At 45.6% G+C, this 14,421-nt stretch overlaps 1 protein-coding gene across 3 annotated transcripts in view; it reads left to right on the forward strand.

Moving 5' to 3' along the window:
- letm1 (leucine zipper-EF-hand containing transmembrane protein 1) overlaps positions 1-14,421 on the forward strand; it is a 66,872-nt gene that overhangs the window by 14,525 nt on the left and 37,926 nt on the right. For 2 of the 3 annotated variants that reach the window (XM_041869159.2, XM_041869161.2), the window contains exon 3: positions 3,464-3,980. In XM_041869159.2, coding sequence (XP_041725093.1) covers positions 3,464-3,980 — 517 coding nt within the window. The remainder of the gene's footprint in view (positions 1-3,463; positions 3,981-14,421) is intronic. The other variant, XM_041869160.2, reaches the window with a different exon arrangement.

A 14,421-nucleotide genomic window follows, 5' to 3' on the forward strand; every position in this document is an offset into this window, starting at 1 on the left:
TGTGTAGTTATTGTTGTTCATGTTAATGAGTGTAGTTATTGTTGTCCATGTTAATGAGTGTAGTTATTGTTGTCCATGTTAATGAGTGTAGTTATTGTTGTTAATGAGTGTGTAGTTATTGTTGTTCATGTTAATGAGTGTAGTTATTGTTGTCCATGTTAATGAGTGTAGTTATTGTTGTCCATGTTAATGAGTGTAGTTATTGTTGTTAATGAGTGTGTAGTTATTGTTGTCCATGTTAATGAGTGTGTAGTTATTGTTGTCCATGTTAATGAGTGTGTAGTTATTGTTGTCCATGTTAATGAGTGTAGTTATTGTTGTTCATGTTAATGAGTGTAGTTATTGTTGTCCATGTTAATGAGTGTAGTTATTGTTGTCCATGTTAATGAGTGTAGTTATTGTTGTTCATGTTAATGAGTGTAGTTATTGTTGTCCATGTTGATTTGGTATTTTATTAGGATCCCCATTAGCTGTTTCAAAAGCAGCAGTTACTCTTCCTGGGGTCCACACAGAACATGAAACATGACATAATACAGAACATGAAACATGACATAAAAATGAACATGAAACATGACTTAACACAGAACATGAAACATGACATAATACAAAACATGAAACATGACATAATACAAAACATGAAACATGACATAATACAGAACATGAAACATGACATAAAAATGAACATGAAACATGACATAATACAGAACATGAAACATGACATAATACAGAACATGAAACATGACATAATACAGAACATGAAACATGACATAATACAGAACATGAAACATGACATAATACAGAACATGAAACATGACATAATACAGAACATGAAACATGACATAATACAGAACATGAAACATGACATAATACAGAACATGAAACATGACATAATACAGAACATGAAACATGACATAATACAGAACATGAAACATGACATAATACAGAACATGAAACATGACATAATACAGAACATGAAACATGACATAATACAGAGCATGAAACATGACATAATACAGAACATGAAACATGACATAACACAGAACATGAAACATTACATAATACAGAACATGAAACATTACATAATACAGAACATGAAACATTACATAATACAGAACATGAAACATTACATAACACAGAACATGAAACATGACATAATACAGAACATGAAACATGACATAATACAGAACATGAAACATGACATAATACAGAACATTAATAGACACGAACAGCTGACTTTGAAGAATCTCAAATATAAAATATATTTTGATTTGTTTAACACTGTTTTGGTTACTACATGATTCCATATGTGTTATTTCATAGTTTTGATGTCTTCACTATTATTCTACAATGTAGAAAATAGTACAAATAAAGAAAAACCCTGGAATGAGTAGGTGTGTCCAAACTTTTGACTGGTACTGTATGTGTGTATGTACAGTGGGGGGGGGAAAGTATTTAGTCAGCCACCAATTGTGCAAGTTCTCCCACTTAAAAAGATGAGAGAGGCCTGTAATTTTCATCATAGGTACACGTCAACTATGACAGACAAAATGAGAGAAAAAAAACAGGAAATCACATTGTAGGATTTTTAATGAATTTATTTGCAAATTATGGTGGAAAATAAGTATTTGGTCAATAACAAAAGTTTCTCAATACTTTGCTATATACCTTTTGTTGGCAATGACACAGGTCAAACGTTTTGTGTAAGTCTTCACAAGGTTTTCACACACTGTTGCTGGTATTTTGGCCCATTCCTCCATGCAGATCTCCTCTAGAGCAGTGATGTTTTGGGGCTGTCGCTGGGCAACACGGACTTTCAACTCCCTCCAAAGATTTTCTATGGGGTTGAGATCTGGAGACTGGCTAGGCCACTCCAGGACCTTGAAATGCTTCTTACGAAGCCACTCCTTCGTTGCCCGGGCGGTGTGTTTGGGATCATTGTCATGCTGAAAGACCCAGCCACGTTTCATCTTCAATGCCCTTGCTGATGGAAGGAGGTTTTCACTCAAAATCTCACGATACATGGCCCCATTCATTCTTTCCTTTACACGGATCAGTCGTCCTGGTCCCTTTGCAGAAAAACAGCCCCAAAGCATGATGTTTCCACCCCCATGCTTCACAGTAGGTATGGTGTTCTTTGGATGCAACTCAGCATTCTTTGTCCTCCAAACACGACGAGTTGAGTTTTTACCAAAAAGTTCTATTTTGGTTTCATCTGACCATATGACATTCTCCCAATCCTCTTCTGGATCATCCAAATGCACTCTAGCAAACTTCAGACGGGCCTGGACATGTACTGGCTTAAGCAGGGGGACACGTCTGGCACTGCAGGATTTGAGTCCCTGGCGGCGTAGTGTGTTACTAATGGTAGGCTTTGTTACTTTGGTCCCAGCTCTCTGCAGGTCATTCACTAGGTCCCCCTGTGTGGTTGTGGGATTTTTGCTCACCGTTCTTGTGATCATTTTGACCCCACGGGGTGAGATCTTGCGTGGAGCCCCAGATCGAGGGAGATTATCAGTGGTCTTGTATGTCTTCCATTTCCTAATAATTGCTCCCACAGTTGATTTCTTCAAACCAAGCTGCTTACCTATTGCAGATTCAGTCTTCCCAGCCTGGTGCAGGTCTACAATTTTGTTTCTGGTGTCCTTTGACAGCTCTTTGGTCTTGGCCATAGTGGAGTTTGGAGTGTGACTGTTTGAGGTTGTGGACAGGTGTCTTTTATACTGATAACAAGTTCAAACAGGTGCCATTAATACAGGTAATGAGTGGAGGACAGAGGAGCCTCTTAAAGAAGAAGTTACAGGTCTGTGAGAGCCAGAAATCTTGCTTGTTTGTAGGTGACCAAATAATTATTTTCCACCATAATTTGCAAATAAATTCATAAAAAATCCTACAATGTGATTTTCTGGATTTTTTCTTCTCAATTTGTCTGTCATAGTTGACGTGTACCTATGATGAAAATTACAGGCCTCTCTCATCTTTTTAAGTGGGAGAACTTGCACAATTAGTGGCTGACTAAATACTTTTTCCCCCACTGTACATTTTACAGCATTACTATTGTAAAAAATACTATCTTTTGTTATTGGTAATGAGTGTGTTCATATTGGTAATGTGTGTAGTTGTTCATATTGTTAATGTGTGTAGTTGTTCATATTGGTAATGAGTGTGTTGTTCATATTGGTAATGTGTGTAGTTGTTCATATTGTTAATGTGTGTAGTTGTTCATATTGTTAATGTGTGTCGTTGTTCATATTGGTAATGAGTGTGTTGTTCATATTGGTAATGTGTGTAGTTGTTCATATTGGTAATGTGTGTAGTTGTTCATATTGGTAATGAGTGTGTTGTTCATATTGGTAATGAGTGTGTTATTCATATTGGTAATGAGTGTGTTATTCATATTGGTAATGTGTGTAGTTGTTCATATTGGTAATGGGTGTGTAGTTATTGAATGTCTCTGTGTTTTCAGTAGAATGGATGGTGATAGGCTGGTGTTCCGAGGTGGGAGCTTGGCTCCGCCCTCCTCCCTAGGCCCCTCCCTGCATACGGCATCAGATGGCTACAGGGTTCCAGGCTACGCCCCAGGCCACGCCCCTTCCATGAGGCTGTACTGTGCTGTAGTGGAAGGCTCCTCCTCTCTGTACCCCCTGGGAGGTGGGTACCCCCAGTGGACGTTATCCGGGAGGGGGAACGTGGTCGGGGTACGGTGGATTCACACCTCCAGATGTCTTGGTGATGACTCTAAAGTAGAGAAGTCTCTCCGCTCTCTGAAGGATAAGAACAAGAAGCTTGAGGAGGGTGGGCCGGTGTACAGTCCTACGGTAGACCAAACCATCGTCAGGAGAACTATAGGACAACGTGTTCTAGATGAGGTGAAACACTACTACCACGGCTTCCGACTGCTGTGGATCGACACCACCATCGCTGGACGCATGCTGTGGCAGGTCCTCAACGGGCACCCACTGTCCCGACGGGAGAGGAGACAGGTGAGGAGATCAGGGATTCTAACTAACCCTAACCCTAGATCAGGGATCCTAACTACAGTGAGGGGGAAAAAAGTATTTGATCCCCTGCTGATTTTGTACATTTGCCCACTGACAAAGAAATGATCAGTCTATAATTTTAATGGTAGGTTTATTTGAACAGTGAGAGACAGAGTAACAACAAAGAAATCCAGAAAAACACATGTCTAAAATGTTATAAATTGATTTGCATTTTAATGAGGGAAATAAGTATTTGACCCCCTCTCAATCAGAAAGAGTTCTGGCTCCCAGGTGTCTTTTATACAGGTAACGAGCTGAGATTAGGAGCACACTCTTAAAGGGAGTGCTCCTAATCTCAGCTTGTTACCTGTATAAAAGACACCTGTCCACAGAAGCAATCAATCAATCAGATTCCAAACTCTCCACCATGGCCAAGACCAAAGAGCTCTCCAAGGATGTCAGGGACAAGATTGTAGACCTACACAAGGCTGGAATGGGCTACAAGACCATCGGCAAGCAACTTGGTGAGAAGGTGACAACAGTTGGTGCGATTATTCGCAAATGGAAGAAACACAAAATAACTGTCAATATCCCTCGGCCTGGGGCTCCATGCAAGATCTCACCTCGTGGAGTTGCAATGATCATGAGAACGGTGAGGAATCAGCCCAGAACTACACGGGAGGATCTTGTCAATGATCTCAAGGCAGCTGGGACCATAGTCACCAGGAAAACAATTGGTAACACACTACGCCGTGAAGGACTGAAATCCTGCAGCGCCCGCAAGGTCCCCCTGCTCAAGAAATCACATATACATGCCCGTCTGAAGTTTGCCAATGAACATCTGAATGATTCAGAGGAGAACTGGATGAAAGTGTTGTGGTCAGATGAGACCAAAATCGAGCTCTTTGGCATCAACTCAACTCGCCGTGTTTGGAGGAGGAGGAATGCTGCCTATGACCCCAAGAACACCATCCCCACCGTCAAACATGGAGGTGGAAACATTATGCTTTGGGGTGTTTTTCTGCTAAGGGGACAGGACAATTTCACCGCATCAAAGGGACGATGGACGGGGCCATGTACCGTCAAATCTTGGGTGAGAACCTCCTTCCCTCAGCCAGGGCATTGAAAATGGGTCATGGATGGGTATTCCAGCATGACAATGACCCAAAACACACGGCCAAGGCAACAAAGGAGTGGCTCAAGAAGAAGCACATTAAGGTCCTGGAGTGGCCTAGGGGTCAAATACTTATTTCCCTCATTAAAATGCAAATCAATTGATAACATTTTTGACATGCGTTTTTCTGGATCTTTTTGTTGTTATTCTGTCTCTCACTGTTCAAATAAACCTACCATAAAAATTATAGACTGATCATTTCTTTGTCTGTGGGCAAACGTACAAAATCAGCATGGGATCAAATACTTTTCTTCCCTCACTGTAACCTTAATCCTAGATCAGGGATCCTTACTAACCTTAATCCTAGATCAGGGATCCTTACTAACCTTAATCCTAGATCAGGGATCCTTACTAACCTTAATCCTAGATCAGGGATCCTTACTAACCTTAATCCTAGATCAGGGATCCTTACTAACCTTAATCCTAGATCAGGGATCCTTACTAACCTTAATCCTAGATCAGGGATCCTTACTAACCTTAATCCTAGATCAGGGATCCTTACTAACCTTAATCCTAGATCAGGGATCCTTACTAACCTTAATCCTAGATCAGGGATCCTTACTAACCTTTTTTATTTGTATTATTAACCCATCCACCACCCCCTCTTTTTTTATACAGCTTTTTTGCTACATATACATTTTAAATACATGGCACTTTTATATACAGCAATCACATAACAATAATACATGACCAAACATAAACTCTTTAATCCCACCCCTCAGCCACTCTCAGCCCATCCCACCTATCACCATACACCACCCCTCAGCCACTCTCAGCCCATCCCACCTATCACCATACACCACCCCTCAGCCACTCTCAGCCCATCCCACCTATCACCATACACCACCCCTCAGCCCATCCCACCTATCACCATACACCACCCCTCAGCCACTCTCAGCCCATCCCACCTATCACCATACACCACCCCTCAGCCCATCCCATCTATCACCATACACCACCCCTCAGCCCATCCCACCTATCACCATACACCACCCCTCAGCCCATCCCACCTATCACCATCAGCCACTCTCAGCCCATCCCATCTATCACCATACACCACCACTCAGCCCATCCCATCTATCACCATACACCACCCCTCAGCCACTCTCAGCCCATCCCATCTATCACCATACACCACCCCTCAGCCACTCTCAGCCCATCCCACCTATCACCATACACCACCCCTCAGCCACTCTCAGCCCATCCCACCTATCACCATACACCACCCCTCAGCCACTCTCAGCCCATCCCATCTATCACCATACACCACCCCTCAGCCCATCCCACCTATCACCATACACCACCCCTCAGCCCATCCCACCTATCACCATACACCACCCCTCAGCCCATCCCACCTATCACCATACACCACCCCTCAGCCACTCTCAGCCCATCCCATCTATCACCATACACCACCCCTCAGCCCATCCCACCTATCACCATACACCACCCCTCAGCCACTCTCAGCCCATCCCACCTATCACCATACACCACCCCTCAGCCACTCTCAGCCCATCCCATCTATCACCATACACCACCCTCAGCCCATCCCACCTATCACCATACACCACCCCTCAGCCCATCCCATCTATCACCATACACCACCCCTCAGCCCATCCCACCTATCACCATACACCACCCCCCAGCCCATCCCACCTATCACCATACACCACCCCTCAGCCCATCCCATCTATCACCATACACCACCCCTCAGCCACTCTCAGCCCATCCCACCTATCACCACACACCACCCCTCAGCCACTCTCAGCCCATCCCATCTATCACCATACACCACCCCTCAGCCCATCCCACCTATCACCATACACCACCCCTCAGCCCATCCCACCTATCACCATACACCACCCCCTCAGCCCATCCCACCTATCACCATACACCACCCCTCAGCCCATCCCACCTATCACCATACACCACCCCTCAGCCCATCCCACCTATCACCATACACCACCCCTCAGCCCATCCCACCTATCACCATACACCACCCCTCAGCCACTCTCAGCCCATCCCATCTATCACCATACACCACCCCTCAGCCCATCCCACCTATCACCATACACCACCCCTCAGCCCATCCCATCTATCACCATACACCACCCCTCAGCCCATCCCACCTATCACCATACACCACCCCCAGCCCATCCCACCTATCACCATACACCACCCCTCAGCCCATCCCATCTATCACCATACACCACCCCTCAGCCACTCTCAGCCCATCCCACCTATCACCATACACCACCCCTCAGCCACTCTCAGCCCATCCCATCTATCACCACACACCACCCCTCAGCCACTCTCAGCCCATCCCACCTATCACCATACACCACCCCTCAGCCACTCTCAGCCCATCCCATCTATCACCATACACCACCCCTCAGCCACTCTCAGCCCATCCCATCTATCACCATACACCACCCCCTCAGCCACTCTCAGCCCATCCCACCTATCACCATACACCACCCCCAGCCACTCTCAGCCCATCCCACCTATCACCATACACCACCCCTCAGCCACTCTCAGCCCATCCCACCTATCACCATACACCACCCCCTCAGCCCATCCCACCTATCACCATACACCACCCCTCAGCCACTCTCAGCCCATCCCATCTATCACCATACACCACCCCTCAGCCACTCTCAGCCCATCCCACCTATCACCATACACCACCCCTCAGCCCATCCCATCTATCACCATACACCACCCCCTCAGCCACTCTCAGCCCATCCCACCTATCACCATACACCACCCCTCAGCCCATCTCACCTATCACCATACACCACCCCTCAGCCACTCTCAGCCCATCCCATCTATCACCATACACCACCCCTCAGCCACTCTCAGCCCATCCCACCTATCACCATACACCACCCCTCAGCCACTCTCAGCCCATCCCACCTATCACCATACACCACCCCTCAGCCCATCCCACCTATCACCATACACCACCCCCTCAGCCCATCCCATCTATCACCATACACCACCCCTCAGCCACTCTCAGCCCATCCCACCTATCACCATACACCACCCCTCAGCCACTCTCAGCCCATCCCATCTATCACCATACACCACCCCTCAGCCACTCTCAGCCCATCCCACCTATCACCATACACCACCCCTCAGCCACTCTCAGCCCATCCCACCTATCACCATCACACCACCCCTCAGCCCATCCCACCTATCACCATACACCACCCCTCAGCCCATCCCATCTATCACCATACACCACCCCTCAGCCACTCTCAGCCCATCCCACCTATCACCATACACCACCCCTCAGCCACTCTCAGCCCATCCCATCTATCACCATACACCACCCCTCAGCCACTCTCAGCCCATCCCATCTATCACCATACACCACCCCTCAGCCCATCCCACCTATCACCATACACCACCCCTCAGCCACTCTCAGCCCATCCCATCTATCACCATACACCACCCCTCAGCCACTCTCAGCCCATCCCACCTATCACCATACACCACCCCTCAGCTACTCTCAGCCCATCCCACCTATCACCATACACCACCCCTCAGCCCATCCCACCTATCACCATACACCACCCCTCAGCCACTCTCAGCCCATCCCACCTATCATACACCACCCCTCAGCCCATCCCACCTATCACCATACACCACCCCTCAGCCCATCCCATCTATCACCATACACCACCCCTCAGCCACTCTCAGCCCATCCCACCTATCACCATACACCACCCCTCAGCCCATCCCATCTATCACCATACACCACCCCTCAGCCACTCTCAGCCCATCCCACCTATCACCATACACCACCCCTCAGCCCATCCCACCTATCACCATACACCACCCCTCAGCCCATCCCACCTATCACCATACACCACCCCTCAGCCACTCTCAGCCCATCCCATCTATCACCATACACCACCCCCCAGCCCATCCCACCTATCACCATACACCACCCCTCAGCCCATCCCATCTATCACCATACACCACCCCCCAGCCCATCCCACCTATCACCATACACCACCCCTCAGCCACTCTCAGCCCATCCCACCTATCACCATACACCACCCCTCAGCCCCTCTCAGCCCATCCCATCTATCACCATACACCACCCCTCAGCCATCCCACCTATCACCATACACCACCCCTCAGCCCCTCTCAGCCCATCCCATCTATCACCATACACCACCCCTCAGCCCATCCCACCTATCACCATACACCACCCCTCAGCCCATCCCATCTATCACCATACACCACCCCTCAGCCCATCCCACCTATCACCATACACCACCCCTCAGCCCATCCCACCTATCACCATACACCACCCCTCAGCCACTCTCAGCCCATCCCACCTATCACCATACACCACCCCTCAGCCACTCTCAGCCCATCCCACCTATCACCATACACCACCCCTCAGCCCATCCCATCTATCACCATACACCACCCCTCAGCCACTCTCAGCCCATCCCACCTATCACCATACACCACCCTCAGCCCATCCCATCTATCACCATACACCACCCCTCAGCCACTCTCAGCCCATCCCACCTATCACCATACACCACCCCTCAGCCACTCTCAGCCCATCCCACCTATCACCATACACCACCCCCCAGCCCATCCCACCTATCACCATAGACCACCCCTCAGCCACTCTCAGCCCATCCCATCTATCACCATACACCACCCCTCAGCCACTCTCAGCCCATCCCACCTATCACCATACACCACCCCTCAGCCACTCTCAGCCCATCCCATCTATCACCATACACCACCCCTCAGCCACTCTCAGCCCATCCCACCTATCACCATACACCACCCCTCAGCCACTCTCAGCCCATCCCACCTATCACCATACACCACCCCTCAGCCACTCTCAGCCCATCCCACCTATCACCATACACCACCCTCAGCCACTCTCAGCCCATCCCATCTATCACCATACACCACCCCTCAGCCACTCTCAGCCCATCCCACCTATCACCATACACCACCCTCAGCCACTCTCAGCCCATCCCACCTATCACCATACACCACCCCTCAGCCACTCTCAGCCCATCCCACCTATCACCATACACCACCCCTCAGCCCATCCCATCTATCACCATACACCACCCCTCAGCCACTCTCAGCCCATCCCACCTATCACCATACACCACCCCTCAGAACATCCCATATATCACCATACACCACCCCTCAGCCACTCTCAGCCCATCCCATCTATCACCATACACCACCCCTCAGCCACCCTCAGCCCATCCCACCTATCACCATACACCACCCCTCAGCCACTCTCAGCCCATCCCACCTATCACCATACACCACCCCTCAGCCCATCCCACCTATCACCATACACCACCCCTCAGCCACTCTCAGCCCATCCCACCTATCATCATACACCACCCCTCAGCCCATCCCATCTATCACCATACACCACCCCTCAGCCACTCTCAGCCCATCCCACCTATCACCATACACCACCCCTCAGCCACTCTCAGCCCATCCCACCTATCACCATACACCACCCCTCAGCCACTCTCAGCCCATCCCACCTATCACCATACGCCACTCTCAGCCCATCCCATCTATCACCATACACCACCCCTCAGCCCATCCCATCTATCACCATACACCACCCCCCAGCCACTCTCAGCCCATCCCATCTATCACCATACGCCACTCTCAGCCCATCCCATCTATCACCATACACCACCCTCGTTTGGTTTCCATGTGCCATATAGTTTTAAATTGTGATGTTTTACATACATTTTGAACATTTCTAATCGTATAGTATCCACAGATTGTGAGCTAAAGATGAAAATAATACTTGTAAAGGTTATGTTTTTTATTGACTGACTATGGCTTTCCAAATCGCCCAACACTGCTATTTGTAAGGTTAATTTTAAGTGAATGTTGTGATTTTTTTCCCCCATTCCTGAACCTGTGACCAGAAACAAGCTACATAGGGGCAATACCAGAATAAATGATCTAGTGATTCTGTCTCTTCGCAGCAAAATCTACAGAGCTGAGATTGTTGTATGACGCATATATATAGCATTCTGTTGGTGGCAAGAATTTGGTATAATAATTTAAATTGAAAAACTCAGTGTTGAATCAAGTGTTGTTTTTTGTACCAGTTCATAAACCATGTGCCATGGAATCGGTACATCGAATATCTCTTCCCGTTGATGTTGCAGCCTGTATGGGGCAGCTGGCAACATTTATGTCCTCAAATTAAACTGGTATATTTTTCTATTTATGCTAATTCCTTTCAGCCAATTTGTATCTTTAATATATGGCAGGTAAACACGTTCCCTACCTTCTGCCTCCTCAATTTTTGTGGTAATGCTGCAATCAGTTCGTTATAAGTTTGGATTGAGCAGACATTCCCATATATTTTCGATAGCTGCATACAGTTGAAGTCGGAAGTTTACATACACCTTAGCCAAATACATTTAAACTCAGTTTTTCACAATTCCTGACATTTAATCCTAGTAAAAATTCCCTGTCTTAGGTCAGTTAGGATCACCACTTTATTTTAAGAATGTGAAATGTCAGAATAATAGTAGAGAATGATTTATTTCAGCTTTTATTTCTTTCATCACATTCCCAGTGGGTCAGAAGTTTACATGCACTCAATTAGTATTTTGTAGCATTGCCTTTAAATTGTTTAACTTGGGTCAAACGTTTCGGGTAGCCTTCCACAAGCTTCCCACAATAAGTTGGGTGAATTTTGGCCCATTCCTCCTGACAGAGCTGGTGTAACTGAGTCAGGTTTGTAGGCCTCCTTGCTCGCACACGATTTTTCAGTTCTGCCCACACATTTTCTATAGGATTGAGGTCAGGGCTTTGTGATGGCCACTCCAATACCTTGACTTTGTTGTCCTTAAGCCATTTTACAACTTTGGAAGTATGCTTGGGGTCATTGTCCATTTGGAAGACCCATTTGCGACCAAGCTTTAACTTCCTGACTGATGTCTTGAGATGTTGCTTCAATATATATATATATATATATATATATACACATCATTTTCCTTCCTCATGATGCTATCTATTTTGTGAAGTGCACCAGTCCGTCCTGCAGCAAAGCACCCTCACAGCATGATGCTGCCACCCCCGTGCTTCACGGTTGGGATGGTGTTCTTCGGCTTGCAAGCGACCCCCTTTTTCCTCCAAACATAACGATGGTCATAATGGCCAAACTATAAATTATATTTTTGACCAGAGGACATTTCTCTAAAAAGTATGATCTTTGTCCCCATGTTCAGTTGCAAACCGTAGTCTGGCCTATTTATGGCGGTTTTGGAGCATTGGCTTCTTCCTTGCTGAGCGGCCTTTCAGGTTATGTCAATGTAGGACTCGTTTTACTGTGGATATAGATACTTTTGTACCGGTTTCCTCCAGCATCTTCACAAGGTCCTTTGCTGTTGTTCTGGGATTGATTTGCACTTTTCGCACCAAAGTACATTCATCTCTAGGAGACAGAACGCGTCTCCTTCCTGAGCGATATGACGGCTCCGTGGTCCCATGGTGTTTATACTTGCGTACTGTTGTTTGTACAGATGAACATGGGACCTTCAGGTGTTTGGAAATTGCTCCCAAGGATGAACCAGACATGTGGAGGTATACCATTTTTTTTTCTGAGGTCTTGACTGATTTCTTTTGGTTTTCCCATGATGTCAAGCAAAGAGGCACTGAGTTTGAAGGTAGGCCTTGAAATACATCCACAGGTACACCTCCAATTGACTCAAATGATGTCAATTAGCCTATCAGAAGCTTCTAAAGCCATGACATCATTTTCTGGAATTTTCCAAGCTGTTTAAAGGCACAGTCAACTTAGTGTATGTAAACTTCTGACCCACTGGAATTGTGATACATTGAATTATAAGTGAAATAATCTGTCTGTAAACAATTGTAGGAAAAATTACTTGTGTCATGCACAAAGTAGATGTCCTAACCGGCTTGCCAAAACTATAGTTTGTTAACAAGACATTTGTGGAGTGGTTGAAAAACAAGTTTTAATGACTCCAACCTCCAAGTGTATGTAAACTTCCGACTTCAACTGTATGTGACAACTCCACCGTTAATAAATATAATACCATATTTTATTTTTAGCCATAAATAATACTTTTTTTATTAATCAGTATATTTGAGTTTAACCATTTTAATATTTGTTGTAATATTTCTTCTATCTTTTCTGGAGGATGAAACTGAAATTGTAACCAGCTTTGTATGGATTGGATAAGACAGGGCGATACTTTAAACAACATTTCATTTTCAATTAGTCGGAAATGAGAAGTTGTAATCTGTATAAAGGCAAAAAGGCCATTTTTGAACAAATGATTCTCTCTTAATAATCTACAGGAGAACCATTCTGAGTTTAAGTATAACTTTATGAGTGAAGCTTTTAGTGAGAGGTTTAAGCTTTAATATTTAATAATTTTAGCCCCCCAAACTCATATTAATTATATAAATAGGCATGTTTAAATTTGTGTAAAACGAAATATTTTTTGCTCATATGATTTTAAAAACAAGTCGTCTGGAGTAGGCAGCGCCATTATTAAGTAAACTATGATAGGGCCAAAGAGTTAATCAATGTGATCTTTCCATAAATAGACAGGTATTTACCTCTATGGTTACAGAATCTTAGCTATTTTTGCAAACTTTCAATTGAAATTGATTGTGTTAAGTTCATTTATATTTTTTGAGATATGAATACCAAGTATGTCTACTAAACCATCTGCCCATTGTATTGGTAAGGTAGTGTAAACACTGTGTTTTAACCATCCAATACGTAATATCTTGTCATAATAAGGTTTCAGTCCAGAGGCTAGAAAAGTTATCTTCAATGAGACTTTGCAGGGATCCAGATTGCGAACTTAAGAAAACACTTGAGTCATCGGCATACATTGACACTTTTTAGTTTTTAACCCCTGGATTTCTAACCCCTTGATGTTCTTGTTGGATCTAATTTTAATAGCTAGCATTTCAATGGCCATAATAAATAGATATGGAGACAGCGGACAGCCTTGTTTTACTCCTCTTAAAAGCTCAATACTTTCTGAGAAGTAACCATTATTTACTATTTTACATCTGGGTTTTCTGTAACCCATTGTATAAGAGATTCACCGAAATGTAACTAACTAACCATAACCCTAGATCAGGGATCCTAACTAACCATAACCCTAGATCAGGGATCCTTCCTAACCATAACCCTAGATCAGGGATCCTAACTAACCATAACCCTAGATCAGGGATCCTTCCTAA

Source organism: Coregonus clupeaformis, unplaced genomic scaffold, assembly GCF_020615455.1.
Source record: "Coregonus clupeaformis isolate EN_2021a unplaced genomic scaffold, ASM2061545v1 scaf0286, whole genome shotgun sequence".
Taxonomy (NCBI): domain Eukaryota; kingdom Metazoa; phylum Chordata; class Actinopteri; order Salmoniformes; family Salmonidae; genus Coregonus; species Coregonus clupeaformis.